A 12,796-nucleotide genomic window follows, 5' to 3' on the forward strand; every position below is an offset into this window, starting at 1 on the left:
GTGACTCTTGTCCCTGGAAACCAGCATGCAAGGAGCCCTTGGGGGCTGGCCCCGATCTCAGCGCCCGCCGCCTCCCGCCCAGCCTCCCCGCCCCCTCCTCCCCTCCGAAGCCGCTCCGCTGAGGCGCCCAGCTGGCTTCGGTTTCCCCCATGTTTTTCCAATTATGTGGAATGGGCTAAAAACAGCAGTAGCGGGGCCTTATTTGGGAGTTACCACCCCGTCCGAGGAGGCCTGCTGATTCCCTCGCTCCAGCCTCTCAGCGGTCGGCTTTGTGGGACGTGCCCCTGTTGTTTTGACTTTTGTCCCCACACTGGGTGCTTCTGGGCAGTGCACCCCACTTCCCCCCACCCCTGCTCTGGGCCTGAGCGACCTGGGTAGGTGGCTCACGGGAGTGTCCGGGCCCTGGGGCTTCACCGCCCAGGGTGGCCGGGCTGTGCCGGGGCGGGTTCTCGGTCCCCCACCCAGACCGTGGGCTGTCGGGCAGGCGGGCGGCTGCGACGCCGTGATTTACGGGTCCGCCTGCCCCACCTCGCCAAGAAGTAGTTTTAACAGATGTTCGCAGGCACAGGAAACAAAAAGACGATGGCCGGCCGAGGCGGGGCGGGGGGAACAGAGGCGTCACTGTTGGGTCTGAGGGGCAGACTGACAACTGGCCGACGTCTCAAAGCCCCTCACATCCATCCGTCTGTCCGGGCGGATTAAGCCGAGGCTCGGGGCTGAGGAATAAGGGGCGCATTTGTTCCCAGTCTGGCTGTCGTCACTTAGGGAAGTGGGTCAGAGGGAAGAGAAAGGAGGCCCTTGTGGCCCCCGCCGCCGCCACCCGTGCCGTGATTGGCGTTGACTCTGCAGACGGAAGGCAGCTGCTGGTCTCGGCCGTGGACCGTGAATTTTTCAGTGAATTTTTAATGGCTGAAAAGTGAGATTGCACAGTCCCAGGAAATGGGATGACAAGGCCGAGCACTGACTTTTATTTTGTTGGAAATCGAGGCATAACTTGCAGACAGTAACGCGTGCAGATTCTAAGTGTGCGTCTGGTTTGCTTTGACAGTTGTATAAACCACCGCCCAACCCGATACAGAACCTCCCCGCTACCCAGAACCCCTCCCCGCCCCGCAGCACAGCCGCTGTCCTGGCTTCTAGCTCCAGATGAGCCCGGTCCGGAACGTTTTAGAAATGGAACCACACAGGCTCTTTATGTCAGAGCCTGAAGACCAACGTTTACGTCGAATAAAAGCGGAGAGGAGAGCATGCCCTGTTCTTGGAAAGAGAAGACGGTCGTCCTGGGCTGTGGGATGAGACCCAATAGCCCTTTCCTTTCTGGTCTGGCTCGCTCGCTGCAGCCACCCCAACACTGGCCCTGTCTCCCCAGCCTGCCCGGGGTCCCCCGTGCTCCGGGCAGCCCCAGCCCAGCCCCAGCCCGGCCCCAGGTGGCCCCGGGGCTCAGATGTCTCCCCTCGCTTCGGAGTCAGGTTCTGGGCTTCTAGAGTCCAGGTCCTGGCAGAGCCCCAGGCTGCCCAGAGGAAGTCCCACCTGCCCAGCCCCGCCGGGTCGCGTGCCCCTGATACTCGCCCTGGATTGGGTGACGGCTGCCCGTTCCCTGCCTGGGTTCCTCTGAGCGTGGCCCTGTTCCTCTGCCTGTGCAAGTTGGCGTGCCCTGGGGTGGTGCGCAGAGCGCCCCTGTTGAGCTGGGCTGATGCCTTGGGTTGCCGGCTTGTCATCAGAGAGAGACTAGGAGGGTCTTTTCCACCCGTGACCTCCTGTTCCCATAGAGGTGGGTTGTTTGCTCCTTCCATCCCACCCTCTGAGCGCCCGGCTCTCTGCCTTTGCTGTGCCTGCTGCCCAGAGCACCCTTCCCCTTGGCCCCAGACCTCCATTTATTTATTATTATTTTTTAAAATATATTTTATTGATTTTTTACAGAGAGGAAGGGAGAGGGATAGAGAGTTAGAAATATCAAATGAGAGAGAAACATCAATCAGCTGCCTCCTGCACACCCCCTACTGGGGATGTGCCTGCAACCAAGGTACATGCCCCTGACCGGAATCAAACCTGGGACCCTTCAGTCCGCAGGCTGATGCTCTATCCTCTGAGCCAAACTGGTTAGGGCACAAATATATTTTTTAAAAACACACACACACAAAGATGGGCGGCCCTGAAACTCAGAACCGTGGGTGTGTGGGGCTTGAGAACAGGCAGTGACCTAGGTGGGGAGGAGGCTGCGTCCCACCGCTCCAGCACGTGGCGTGGGTCTTTAAGAAGCCGTCCCAGTGCCGTTCCACAAACAGCAGGGACGCCCCTCCTGATAATCCCCTGTCCTCCGTGAGACAGCCTGGCTGGGCGCATGGACACGCCCCTCTGCCCTTGGGGCCCAGGCAGCATAAGGCACGGGGTGGGGTACAGACGAGTCCAGGGCTCAGCAGTGTGCCGGCCCAGCAGGCTCAAGAAGAGGACTGCTACCACCCAACCCACCCCGTGGTGGCCGTCCAAATCTCGGATCGGCTGAACCTTATGACAATGCCACCTCCCAGGCCCAAAGGTGGCTGAGCCTCAGCGGTTCACACGGCTCAATGCAAGGGCACCGCACTTCACAGTTTATAAGGCAACTCCAGAGACCGGGCAGGGCCACTCATCTTTAATTTGCCCAACAAACCACCTTTGTGTCTCTGTCTCTTTTTTGAGCCCATCTCTGCCCGGGGCATGAGCCTTCAGTGTGCAGCTGTCCCCTTGTGCGCAGAGAACGTGGCGGGCCTGGTCCCCCAGCATGAGGACCGTGTGCTGGGGCTGTGGCCTTGGGCTGCCGGGCACATGGGCATTGTCAGGGGACTCTCCCCGCCTTGCTAGGGGGCCTTATCCATACCTGGGTTTTATCTGTGAGGGAGCAGAAGTCAGGGTGCTTGCTCCAGGTCACTCAGAGAGGAAGTGGGGGTGGGGCTGAAGTCAGGTGCCACCGGGTGGTGAGCAGCCCCAGGCGGCGGGGGAAGAGCAGGTGACGGAGGACCAGGTGAGGGGACGACACCTGGCGACGGGAGGAAGGGCCAGCTGCAGGGGGGTCCCCAGGCTGGCACTGACCTTGCTGCTCTCTGGTTGCCCCAGGCCTCTGGGCAGAGGAGCGACCCCCGTTTTAGAGCTGGGCCGGCGGTGCCCCTGCCGCTCCTGGCAGCTGCAGCCTCATCTCCGGGAGCCTGGGGTGGGCCAGGCGGGTGGACAGCTGCTCGGGCCTCAGGTTTCCAGTGGAGCCAGCGCCCGGCCCGGCCACTTCCTCTGTGCCTTGTGACCCCGTGGTCACTCGGCACGGTTTCCTGGGCCAGGATGCTGGGCTGCGGTTTTAGCTTTTGTCCAACCACTTACCCCAGGGGGGCAGTGGAGAAACTCAATCAATTGCTAAAAAACAAAAATAAGCCGGCCGCCTGCCTGCTGTGAAGCTGTTTATGGCCTTCGACTCTGCAGAGTGGACGGCAGCCTGGGCTGGGGCCCGGCTGTTTCCACACGGCTTCAGACCCGGGAGGTGGCCCAAGTCGGCTCTGCCTGCTGTGGGGCAGCTGAAGGGAGCCTGGGCTGGGCGCAGGCCTGGCAGGGGTGTCCGGGAGGCGAGGGAGGCTGTTCTCTGCATCCATCCCCAGCATGGGGTGGTGCTGACCTCTGGGGGGGCCCGTCCTTGGGCCATGACCTTGGAGCTGCAGTGGTTCATCGGGGACCTGTGGTGACGTCCACTCTGCCTGCTGGGTGATGGGTGGGGGGGCCCTTCCACTTCCGTCCGGGCTGCTGTGGTCACTCCTTTTTCTGCTCATCACAAAACCCCCTTTTCCCACGTTGGGGTGTGGCGATTAACCGAGAGGACCTCTCAGGTTCCCCCGCTCTGGCCGACCTGCTAGCAGGCTCTCCTCCTAGGCTGTGGGGACCTTCGGGTTCCCCTCCCCGTTCCTCCCTCCTCCTGTGGCTCTTTTCTCCCACTCGGCTCAGAACCCGAGGCCACGTCCCCGAGTGGCAGTTTAATGCAGGCCTGGGTCATTCGTTCCCGCGTCGCCCGGGGGGACCCGCCAGGTCCGACCGGCCTCCCCGCTAGACCTCCAGATCCTCGAGGGATAAACGCGTGCACCCACCCGTGTTTTAAAAGTCTTGGTGTTTTCTTGTTATAAAGCAACGTTTGTTTTCACTGTAGAAAGGAAAACATCATAAAAAATAATGGAGAGAATAAAATCCACCCATCACTTTGCCACCCAGAAATCGCTGCTCCGAGTGTTCTGCTGCGTTTCTCGTTCATCTTCCCTGCGGGATTTGTCCAGATCTGGTTCTGCGGGATTTGTTCACGTCGCGAGTGTGGCGTCGTGTCTGACTTCCCCGTGGACCGTTTCACGAGCGCTTCGGGCCTGCGCGGCGCCCTCAGCCCGGGGCCTGCTGTCACCTGACGCCGTGTGTGGTGGGACAGTGAGACTGTTCGCAGGCTCTGTGCTTCGGTTTGGGTTTTGCTGTTTTCGTGCAGAGATGACAGTGACTCTGCTGACCAGGAAGCGGTGACCAGGGTCCACATGGGCCTCGGGCTGGGTTCTCAGGGGGGACCTCGCTGGGTGAGGGGTCCCTGAGCCGCGGCGCCGTCCAGGGCGCCTGTGCGCTGTGGGTCCCCTGGGAGGCGGGGCATGTGGCACCCACAGTGAGAGCGGCGCGAGCCTCTCCACCGAGGTGGCAGCCGTGGGCCTCTCCTGTTTGCATTTCTCCGAGAGGTGCCTCGTTGCTCACGTTTACCTCCTGTGCTGTTTCTCCTGTTAGTTTGTGTTTGTGGTCTTCGCCTGAGCATTGCTGAGGTTGGGTGGTTTTCTTATTGACTTACCTGCCTTTAACTAAAAACACTAATAGACTCTAATTTTGAAGCAGCTTGAGGTTTACAGGAAAATAGAGGGAAGCGTATGTGCGATTTCTCTGAATCTAGTCTCTTACACAGTTCCGGTCACTAGAATTTACACTCTGCTGTTGTGACAAGTCATGTACTTTTCATACGAGGGTGAGCAAACCGCCTGTGGGCAGAAGGCTCGCTGCCTGTTTCTGTGCAGCCTGGGAGTTAAGATGGTTTTGACGTTAGAATCCCAGGGAGAACGTTCTGTGACGTGGGACACGATGGGACATTCACGTTCCGTGTCCACAGAGGACGGTTCACACTTCTGCTTACGCATCGCCTGTGGCGGCGTCGGGGCCGCAGTGAAAGCGTTGGGTGCCTGTGGTGGAGACAGTCGAGGCCCAGGATCATCTCCTGCCCTTTGCAGAGAACACGCTCGGGCTTCGCTGGAGGCGAGCGGGAGGGCCTGGGCCGTCCAGAGATGACACAGCGGACACATGCGCGGGCTTCCTGCCGGGCGCTTGTCTCAGGGTTGCGTGTTGCCCTGCGGCTGGGCTCCTGCGGTGTGCGCAGCGTGCTGTGTGCGCCAGGCGTCCTCGAAGACAGGGCTGCGCCCAGAGCTGTTCTGGGAGAGCTGTGGCCTGTGTGACAACTCAAACCCTCGGTGGGCCCCCGGCCTCCTGGCTGAGATCGGCCTGATGCGGGGCGTTGATAGGTCAGTGCCTGTCCTGTCCGCGCCCCCCCCCCCCCCCCCCGCCTCCCCCCCAGCTGCAGGTGGACTGCTGCTCGGCCTCCGTGCTGTTGCCCAGGCTGTTGCTTTTGTCCGCAGTTCCCTCCCTTGGAGCTTCGGAGAAACCTTTCCTTTCACACTCTGCTCCCCGCCTGGTGTGGGTTGGATTGTGTCCCCCCAGGAACCTGTGAAGGTGACCTGGCTTGGAAAGAGGGTCTTTTCAGATGCAACCCAGTTAAGATAGTCACACGGGATGAGGGTGGGCCCTCAGTCCAGTGGCTGGTGACCTTGTAAGGGGGAAACGTAGACACAGACGCGTGGGGAGGAGGCCGCGTGCAGATGAAGGCAGAGAGGAGTGAGGCAGCCTCGAGCCCCGGAGTGGAGCGGCAGGGTGGCCGGCGACCCCCCGACGCTGGAAGAGGCGGGAGGGACCCTCCCCTGGAGCCCGCGGAGAGCACAGCCTGTCAGACCTTGATGTTTGACTTCCGGTTTCCAGACTGTGAGGGAGTCCGTTTCCGCTGGTATAAGCCCCCCAGTTTGTGGCCGTGTGTTACAGCCGCCCCTCTCTGTGTCTCACCTTGTCTGTGACCCCGGGCTTGGCACAGGGATGGCGCCTGGGGTGGAGGGCGCTTGGCAGGGAGTGTGTGTGTGGGGGGGATGACATCAGGCCGCCCCTCAGGTCTGAACACCCTCTGTCAGGAAGGCCGTGTCCGACCCGGCCTGTGCCCTGCGGCCCGGGCTTGGCCCTGAGGCCGAGATGCTGCCTTCCTGCCTGGGGGTGTGTGTGCAGGGAGGAAGGGGCGCGGTCAGGAGCCCCCCCAAGGAGGAGGCTCCAGGGACTGCTGCCCAGCCAGGGAAGGGGAGGTTTCACTTTTCTTGGCAGCGCTGTGAGGCCGGCTATTTGTTTAGACAACCCCAAGGAAAGCCATTTGGCCAAACTGTTAGTTTCTAAACAGTTCACTTCCCTGGTGTTTAAACAAACTCCTAGCTAGGCTTCATGTCTGGTCCCAGGGAGGGGGTCGGCCTGTCCGCCTTATGGCCGGCACCGTGCCCCGCACCTACCCCCAGGTAGCCCGAGGCCAGGCTGCTGCTCTGACCTCGCTGCGGACACCCTTCGGGGATTACCTGTGGGCAGCAGCCTTGGTGAGTGGCCTCAGGGCCCAGGCCAGTGGCTCTGTCTGCACCCACACTGGCCTGGCCCTGGACAGAGTGCCCTGCTACCTCCCTGCTGGGCACGGTCTGGGCCTCCTCAGACCATCAGGCAAACGGTCTGGGCTGCGGCTCCCTCCCTGATTCCTCCTGGTATCGGAGTCTCTGCAATTTTCTCATTTTCTGGGCAAAGCTCAAATAAGAACCTCAAAGGCTCTGCAGCCGAAGGGATGTGGGAGACCCCCCTTCGGAGTCAATTAACACCCACTAATGTTTCCCAGCATTTAATCACCACCTCAGCCACTGAGGCTTCTTTCTAAGGGACACTGATAGTGGGGTTCCCTGATGGGGGGGTGCTCCAGGCTTTGTGTTGACCTGGAACTGGAGGGCTAGGGCTGGGCACACGTAGCCCCTGCTGGCTCTGCTGAATCTGCCGAAGGTCGTAGCCACACGGATCCCAGAAGCTCTTGCAACTGGAGGCCAACCCCCCGGTCTCAACCGTCCCCGTACCCCAGCTTTCCTTCCTGGCACTGATTCACTGGTGGTCTCTGCCCTGTGACCCCAGGGACACCAGGGGGGCTGATCCGTTTTTTCCACCCCCATGCCAGCACCTGGTCCAGGACCTGGCTGAAAGTAGCTGCCCTCAAAAGTCTTGGTGGGGTGACCGAGCCAGCTGGGTAGCTGGCGTGTGCCAGCTTCAGGGACAGAGTGCTCGTGGGCCCTGACTTTCCCACTGGCTGCTGGGTGCTTGGGCGGGGACCCTAACTTCTCTGTGCATCAGTTCTTCATCAGTAAAAGGGGGCATAATCGGGTTGGTGTGAGGTTGGTGCTATTTTAGGTGATTGTGTCTGGAGGATCATGGGAACAGGGATGGGCAAAACAGGCTCAAAATGTGTTTTGGGGCCAAGTGTCGGTTTCCATCGGGCCCAGTGTTTTCTGTGGGGTTGTGGTTGAAGTGCTACTTGAGGTCAAGTGGGGTTTGACATACACTCTTACGTCTTGCGCAGTGAGGCTGCCCGACCTTCCCTTGGGAGCCCGACAACCTCTTTGGAAAGTTTTGCAGATGCCCTCTGGGGCAGGGCTCTTCCTGGTCGTGCCTGGGGGGCTTCTCCACTCCCCCCCACCCCCCGCCGTGGCAGATGAAGCCAGAACATTCTGTGGAGTAAGGTCTCCTTGATGTCAGGGCTAGACAGGGTCGGCCTGATTCTTCACTCTAAATGAGGAAACCAAGGCCCAGAGAGGGTTAGGCACCTGCCCACAGTCACACAGCAGAGGCAGTGCGGGAGGTTTCCGCCCTGAATTCTCCCTGCTTGTCCTAGGATGTTGGCACTTGCTCTGAGCCTGGCCTTGTGCTGGGGCTGCGGAGAGCGAGGGGGCAGAATCCCCATGGGTGGTGCCCAAGCAGAGGGGCCGACAGTGCGTGACAGTGCGTGAGTGTGGTCAGCCCATGCACTGGGGAGGGGAGGCAGGAATGGCTTTTAGGGGAGGAGGAGGCCTGTGACCGGGGCCTTTAAGGACAGGTCAGATGTCAACAGAACATTTTGGGAATGGAGCCCAGAGGAAGACAGTCTGTTGAAATTCAGAATTCCCCTCCTCTTCCTCCAACACACATCAAATCTGAGCTTGCATGACCCCCTCTAACTAAATCTGGACTTGGATTTCGGAAGTGTCCGGTGTCGTCGCGCACTTGGGGCACCTTCTGAGCCTTGCCCAAGGCCTGCTCAGTTTGCCTGGTCCTGGCTTCATGAAGCCGTGGCTGGCACGTGTGCGCCCTCTAGTGGAGGCATCAGATGGTGACCTCTGGGCCTTGAAGCAGGACAAATGCAGGACACCTGTTGGAGGGCTTGGCCCTTGCGGCCTGAAGCTGGCGTTGAGGTACAGGAGGTCTGACCACCAATGGCTTGACCAGGAGCTGAGGAGGCCGGGCAGTTGGCTGTGCCAGGGGGCCTGGGAGCCTGGGTGTGAGGGAGGTGCCGGCGGTCCTGTCCCTGTCTGCATCCTGTCATGCTGTGTGACTTCAGTGGGGTCCCTCCCCATTCTGGGCCTTGCGTCAAACCAGGTAAGTGGCCCCAAAGTGCCAGAAGTGGTCTCTGGGCCTCATCTTGGTTCTGTGGATCCTTGAGACGAGAAGGGGCCAGAATGAATGAGTGAGTGATGGCCCAGCTCTGGGCGAGGGCCGCGTGCTGACCCAGCGGTCTCCGGAGGTGTTCAGGTCGGGGTTGGGAGCACCCCAGGGCCCCGGAGTCCACATGAGGCTCCATGTGCCCCTCCTACTGGGAGTTCTGGTAAACCCCCGCAGGGAGGACCCAGGACAGCACCAGCTGTTAATTCTGCTGGGTGACAAAGAGGAAGCCTGGGGCGCCTGTCCCAGGCGCTCACCCTGGTCCACGAGCGGCCACCTGGGAAGGAATCAGACTGCGATGACAGGTGTGGTTGTGGGACATGAGACTGCCTTGTACTGTGCGCTGATAGGTGTGGTTGTGGGCCATGGGGCTGCCTTGTGGGGTAGGCAGAGTGGGGGAGAGGGGTGCTTCAGGGAAGAAGTGGCATTTGAGCTGAGCCACAGAGGGTGAGCGTGTAGAGAAGGTGGGGCCCAATGGGACCACCAGTGGGGTCTGGAGCCCAGTGCCCAGGCAGGACTTATAGTTGGGGCTGGTGAGGCAGCTCTTATGCTGTGCCGTGGTTGACACCAGATGGCTGTGTGGCTTTCAGCTGGTTGCTTAGCCCCTCTGTGCCTCTGTTTTCTCATCTATCATGTGGTGATACAAATAGTGCCAGCCTCGTAGAGCTCCTTAGAGGATGAACTGGTGACTGTGTAGGAAGATCGAGTGACCGTCACCTAGCATTACCCTGGGGACCTGCCGAGCCCCTCCCCTGCCGAGCCACCCTGGGCTCAGTCTCTTGTCCTGCCTCAGGCCTCACCCCACTGCTCGTGTACCCACAGGGGCCGAGGAGGTGCTGCTGCTGGCACGGCGGACGGACCTGCGGAGGATCTCGCTGGACACGCCAGACTTCACCGACATCGTCCTGCAGGTCGACGATATCCGGCACGCCATCGCCATCGACTACGACCCGCTGGAGGGCTACGTCTACTGGACGGACGATGAGGTGCGGGCCATCCGCAGGGCGTACCTGGACGGGTCGGGGGCGCAGACGCTGGTCAACACCGAGATCAACGACCCCGATGGCATCGCGGTCGACTGGGTGGCCCGAAACCTCTACTGGACGGACACGGGCACGGACCGCATTGAGGTGACGCGCCTCAACGGCACCTCCCGCAAGATCCTGGTGTCCGAGGACCTGGACGAGCCCCGCGCCATCGCGCTGCACCCAATGATGGGGTAAGGCTGGGGGCGGCGGGGCCTCCCTCCCTGGCTGGAGCTGGCAGCCAGGCCAAACGCAAGTTCTGGAACTTCCTCCTGCCTCAGAATCCCCCACGGAGGGCTCCTTAAGACGCACATGGCTGGGCCTGGTCCCCGAGCTCTGATTCAGGAGGTCTGGGTGGGATGCTTCTGCTGCCGGTCCGGGGACCAGACTTAGAGGAGCTCTGACAGGCTGTTGTGTGTGTGTATAGAAAGCCCTGGAGACCTCGGGTGCGTCATTTCCTCCCCTGGGCTTCAATCTCTGTGTCTGCAAAATGGACCGGTCCCCAGGGTGAGTTCTGGGCTGGTAATGGCAGCAGTAGTGATGGGCGCTGCGGCCCTCACCACGCAGGGGCTGGCCTCTTCTGAGCACCTCATGTGCTTCTGTAGATAAGTCTTCTCCTCCCCCCTCGCCCTGTGGGGAAGGTTGAACAGTGGAGGAAGCTGAAGGCCAGAGAGGTTAAGGGATTTGCTCAAGGTCAGGCCGGTAGACGGATGCGGCTCTGTGTCAGCTGCCAAGGGCAGGACTGTCCCCCAAGGAAGTGGGCAAGGGTGTGAGGGGCAGGGAGGCAGAGGCGCTCCTGCCGGCCCCAGGGTAGGGACTGTGGCTCCGGGTTGTTCTCCGCTGGGGGTGGGGAAGCAGATTCCAAGGCCCCTCCCAGCTGTGGGTCTCAGGTCCCCGGGGAAATGGGGCTGGGAGTCGGGTGTGTGAGATCCGAGGGTCGGGCACAGCTCAGGCAGGTTGTCCGAGTGCTCACCCTCTTCCTGGAGCTGCCACCTCAGTGTCTAGTTTTGCTTCTCGGGGCCACAGAGAACGTGTCACCTGCTTTGCACACGGGAGCCCCTCAGCTCTTTGGAGAAGGTTATACTTGGCCTCTTCCTCCCTCTCGGCGCTCAGCCCCCCAACACCCGGGGCCCTTGTCAGGGCGTCTGCTCTCTGTTGGTCCTTCCAGTCCAGGGGCCCCGAGCATGAAGCCAGACCTGGGGCACCCCTGTTCCCGCAGAGTCCCCGGTCCTGCAGACGGGCTCGGCGCCCATCCGTCCCGTTGGCCAGCATTTCCCAAGCTCCTCCCATGTGACGCTCGGGCTCTGTTCTCAGCCCTGGGGATGCAGCAGGGACAGGACAGACAATGTGCTTCTTCTTCTCCAGCCTCATGTACTGGACGGACTGGGGGGAAAACCCCAAAATTGAGTGCGCCAACCTCGACGGGCAGGAGCGGCGCGTCCTGGTGAACACGTCCCTCGGCTGGCCCAACGGCTTGGCCCTGGACCTGCAAGAGGGGAAGCTCTACTGGGGAGACGCCAAGACGGACAAAATTGAGGTGAGCCGTCCCCACGGTGAGCGTCGGGTCAGGAAGCGGTTCAGTATAGATGTCGGCCCAGCCGACCTTGGGCTCTGAGCTTTTGGCAGCGGCCAAACCTGTCCCTGCCCCCATGCCCTGCCCCCGACCCATGTGTGTGTCAGGACCTGGGCTCTGTTCGTTGGGCAAATAGAATCCTCAAAATAATAATTACCACACATTTCTTTTTTTAAAAAAATATTTTTTATTGATTTCAGAGAGGAAGGGAGAGAGAGAGAAACATCAATGATGAGAGAGAATCATCAATCAGCTGCCTCCTGCACACCCCCTACTGAGGCTCGAGCCCGGACCTGGAACTGAAACGTGACCTCCTGGTTTATAGGCCGACACTCAATCACAGAGCCACGCCGGCCAGGGCCCACGTAGCATTTCATCACCTTTTTGTATCTTCCTGTTGTGGGGCCAGAACGGGAACCGGCACCCTTGACCGATTCGGGGAGTTAATCCATCACCCGCCATCTGCGTTGACCCTTAAACAACTCGGTTTGATTTGCCTGGGTCTGCTTGTACGCGGATTGTTTTCAGTAATTTATTTTCTCTTACGATTTTCTTAATAACATTTCTTTCCCTTGGCTTACTTTATTGTAAGAATACAGTCATATATTGCGTATACAAAATAAGTGTCAGTCAACTGCGTTGTCGATAAGGCTTCCAGTCAACAGTCGGCTATTAGCAGTTAAGTTTGGGAGGAGTCAGAAGTTATACTCGGATTCTCGACAGCACGGGGGTGGTCGGCGCCCCTCATCTCCGTGTTGCTCAAGGGTCAACTGTACCGGTGCCCCGAGGGGCCAGGAAGCGGCGCCCAGAGTCCCGTAGGAAATCCGTACAACCTGAGGCCTGCCTTCCAGGTGAGGCGGCCACTCCCCAGCTCGTGGCACAAGGGGATGGTCTAATCTAGGGTTCGCCCCCGGGCTGCTGGCAGGACCCACACCTGGGCCCAGGGCCTTCCAGTTCCGATGGAGTGGCCCCAGGTTGGGGTCCAGCTGTTGTTCTTCGCTTGGTTAAGTGCCCCGGGTTAAGTTTCCGGTGGAGAAACTGAGATCCATGGGGTGCAGGGCCTTGCCCATGGGCAGAGCTGAGGTGGGGGCCCTGGCGGCTGGCCCTGCTGCTTGGCCAGCGGCTTTGTCCGGAACATCCAACAACAGAGGACCGAAGCCTTTCTGCCCCGCACGCATTCGCTCTGTCCCGGTGTTTGCCGCCTGCAGAGCGGAGGGCTTTCGCTTTTCTGATGGGCGGGAAGCATCGTCTGTCTGCGGGAGGCCTGCTGAGACCTGCTTTTGATGTGCTTGTCACTTTCATCGGGGCCGGAAAGCCCATGCTTGGATGTTGCGTTTTTATCGTCTTCCTTTTATCAGAAGCTTCGACA

The 12,796-nt window shown here is 60.4% G+C and overlaps 1 protein-coding gene across 3 annotated transcripts in view; it reads left to right on the top strand.

Annotated features, from left to right (window-relative positions):
• Nucleotides 1-12,796, top strand: part of LRP5 (LDL receptor related protein 5) — a 75,077-nt gene that overhangs the window by 33,923 nt on the left and 28,358 nt on the right. For all 3 annotated transcript variants that reach the window (XM_070427686.1, XM_070427689.1, XM_070427687.1), the window contains exons 6-7: nucleotides 9,652-10,048; nucleotides 11,220-11,391. In XM_070427686.1, the coding sequence (XP_070283787.1) occupies nucleotides 9,652-10,048; nucleotides 11,220-11,391 (569 nt within the window). The remainder of the gene's footprint in view (nucleotides 1-9,651; nucleotides 10,049-11,219; nucleotides 11,392-12,796) is intronic.

The sequence above is a fragment of the Myotis yumanensis genome, unplaced genomic scaffold (assembly GCF_028538775.1).
Source record: "Myotis yumanensis isolate MYYU_CA2020_CCGP unplaced genomic scaffold, mMyoYum1.0.hap1 SCAF_10, whole genome shotgun sequence".
NCBI lineage: Eukaryota > Metazoa > Chordata > Mammalia > Chiroptera > Vespertilionidae > Myotis > Myotis yumanensis.